Source organism: Helianthus annuus, chromosome 4 (assembly GCF_002127325.2).
Source record: "Helianthus annuus cultivar XRQ/B chromosome 4, HanXRQr2.0-SUNRISE, whole genome shotgun sequence".
NCBI classification, from domain to species: domain Eukaryota; kingdom Viridiplantae; phylum Streptophyta; class Magnoliopsida; order Asterales; family Asteraceae; genus Helianthus; species Helianthus annuus.
In genome coordinates this window covers 91996206-91998831 of record NC_035436.2, presented here as the reverse complement: position 1 = coordinate 91998831, position 2626 = coordinate 91996206, and the positions used below count along the sequence as shown (strand labels likewise).

Sequence of the window (2626 nt, the reverse complement as noted above, 5' to 3'; positions counted from 1 at the left end):
CAAAAGGAAAGCGACACACCACGGAGGAGGTGATGGCCGATGACATTAATGTTGATGATCTGCTAGATGATATTCCAAAGTATATGGAGAGCAAGATTGTAACTAATTCTGAGGGTGCAAGCACACCCGGATCACTGGGTGCCGATGGGTAGTGTAGCTTCGTGGAACATCAGGGGGTTGAACCGCTCCCTCAAACAGAAGGAGGTTTGTCAGGTAATTGTAGATAATCATGTTCAGGTGTGCGCTATCATGGAGACTCATGTTGACATGTCAAATGTATCCAAGGTCTGTCAGAAAGTATTCAGTTCGTGGTTTTGGACAACGAATGCTAGTTTGTTTAAAAGGTACGCGAATCATGCTTGGGTGGGATCCTAATGTGGTTGATGTTATGGTTCTCTCGCAAACTGATCAGGTGATTCACACTCAACTGATGTTTAAACTCGATAAAAAGTCTTTATTTTGCACGTTTGTCTATGCGGATAACCATTATAGAAATAGAAGGGATTTATGGAACAACTTGTGCGGTCATAGCTCGTTCATGAAAGACAAGCCATGGGTAATTATGGGGGACTTTAATGCCTCATTATTTCATGATGACTCGAGTACCGATTCGTCCAGTTTTAGCATCGGATCGCGTGAATTTAGGGAGTGTGTTAATTCTATTGAAGTGTTCGATGTTAATAGCACCGGATTACATTACACATGGACGAATAACCAGCAACGAGGCGGCACTATTTTTAAAAAATTGGACCGAACTATGTGTAATATGAATTGTGTTAATGCTTTTCCTAATGCGGGAGCTTATTTCCATCCGTTTCGGGTCTCGGATCACGCCCCCTGCATCTTGAAGTTGCCGACTGTTGCAAAAGATAAACCAAGACCGTTTAAATTTGTAAATTTAATAGCTGAGAAGCATGGTTTTCTGGAAGAAATAAATCAGATATGGAGCAAAGAGATTCCAGGATTTCGTATGTATCGAGTTGTTATGAAGCTTAAGTTACTTAAAACACCGTTACAAAAACTATTCTTTCAACAAGGAAATTTGCATGAGAATGTAAAGAAGACGAGAAAGGAACTAGATGACTGGCAGGTTGTTATCGATCAGGATCCGGCAAATCAGGATGTGCTAGTGAAACATAGTATTATTCTCCAAAAATACAAGGAGGCAATCCACGATGAAGCCGTATTTTTACAACAAAAATCGAAAGTTGATTGGTTAAATCTTGGGGACTCGAACACGAAATACTTCCATAACGTGGTGAAAGCCAAGAACCACAGAAGCCGAATTCTGTTGATTCGTGTTACGGGTGGAACATTACACGAAGGGGGGCAGCGGCAAAAGCATTAGTTGATCATTTTTCGAAATTTTTTGGGAGTGTGGGCCAGGTTGTTCTTAGGCCATATATGGATCTTTTTTGGAAAAAGTTGTCTTTGGTGAAAGCAAATAATATGATACGGTTAGTGACTGATGATGAGATAAAAGATGCTATGTTCTCAATTGCAGGAAATAAGGCGCCAGGGCCGGATGGATATACCTCTGTCTTCTTTAAAAAAGTGTGGGATGTTGTTGGAAAGGATGTCTGTTTAGCGGTTAAAGAGTTTTGCCAGAATGGAAAGCTTCTAAATCAACTAAATCACATGGTAATCTCTCTAATCCCGAAGGTAAAGACTCCAGATTCTGTAATGGATTATAGGCCTATATCTTGCTGTAACACTCTTTACAAGTGTATAAGTAAGATTATCACTACTCGTATCAAAGAGGGCCTAGGAGATATTGTGAATATTAACCAGTCAGCTTTTATCCCGGGTAGGAAGATTTCTGATAATATCCTCCTAACCCAGGAATTAATGCACAATTACCATCTTAACCATGGTCCGCCAAGATGTGCGTTTAAAGTTGATATACAGAAGGCATATGACACTGTTGATTGGGGTTTCTTCGATAATATTTTACGTGGGTTTGGTTTTCACCAAAGGATGATCAAATGGGTTATGGCGTGTGTTACTTCTACTATGTTTTCTCTATCCATAAACGGAAATCTTCATGGGTATTTTAAGGGGAAGCGGGGTTTACGCCAGGGGGATCCAATGTCTCCTTATCTTTTTACGTTGGTAATGGAGGTCCTTACGTTGATTCTTCAAAAACAAGTTGATGTTACTGCTGATTTTAGATTCCACCATAAATGTGAAGAGCAAAGGATTATTAACTTGTGTTTTGCAGATGATTTATTCTTGTTCGCTCGTGGTGACCCTAATTCAGCTGCTGTTATTCTAAAGTCACTAAATCTTTTCAAGAATATGTCGGGGTTGGTTCCTAGCATGACGAAGAGCACTGTGTTTTTTGGAGGTGTTCTGAATTATGTTAAAGATCAAATCCGGAATATCATGCAATTCGACGAAGGCGTTCTACCGGTTAGGTATCTTGGTGTTCCTCTTATCTCATCTAGATTGATTTATTCTGATTGTAAAAAGCTGGTTGATAACTTGGAATCTCGAATCACGGATTGGAAAGCGAAAAGCTTGTCTTTCGCAGGTTGTCTTCAGCTTATTAGATCAGTGTTATCGGCTATGCATGTTTATTGGTCTTCCGTTTTTATATTACCAAAAAGAATTATCCATGATCTTG

The 2626-nt window shown here is 39.8% G+C and overlaps 1 protein-coding gene across 1 annotated transcript; it reads left to right on the top strand.

The window, feature by feature from the left end:
• The first annotated feature begins 355 nt into the window (after positions 1 to 355).
• Positions 356 to 1348, top strand: LOC110933786. Its single transcript, XM_022176991.1, has one exon. It carries the CDS (start codon positions 356 to 358, stop codon positions 1346 to 1348), a length of 993 nt encoding a protein of 330 aa, XP_022032683.1.
• Positions 1349 to 2626: the final 1278 nt, after the last annotated feature.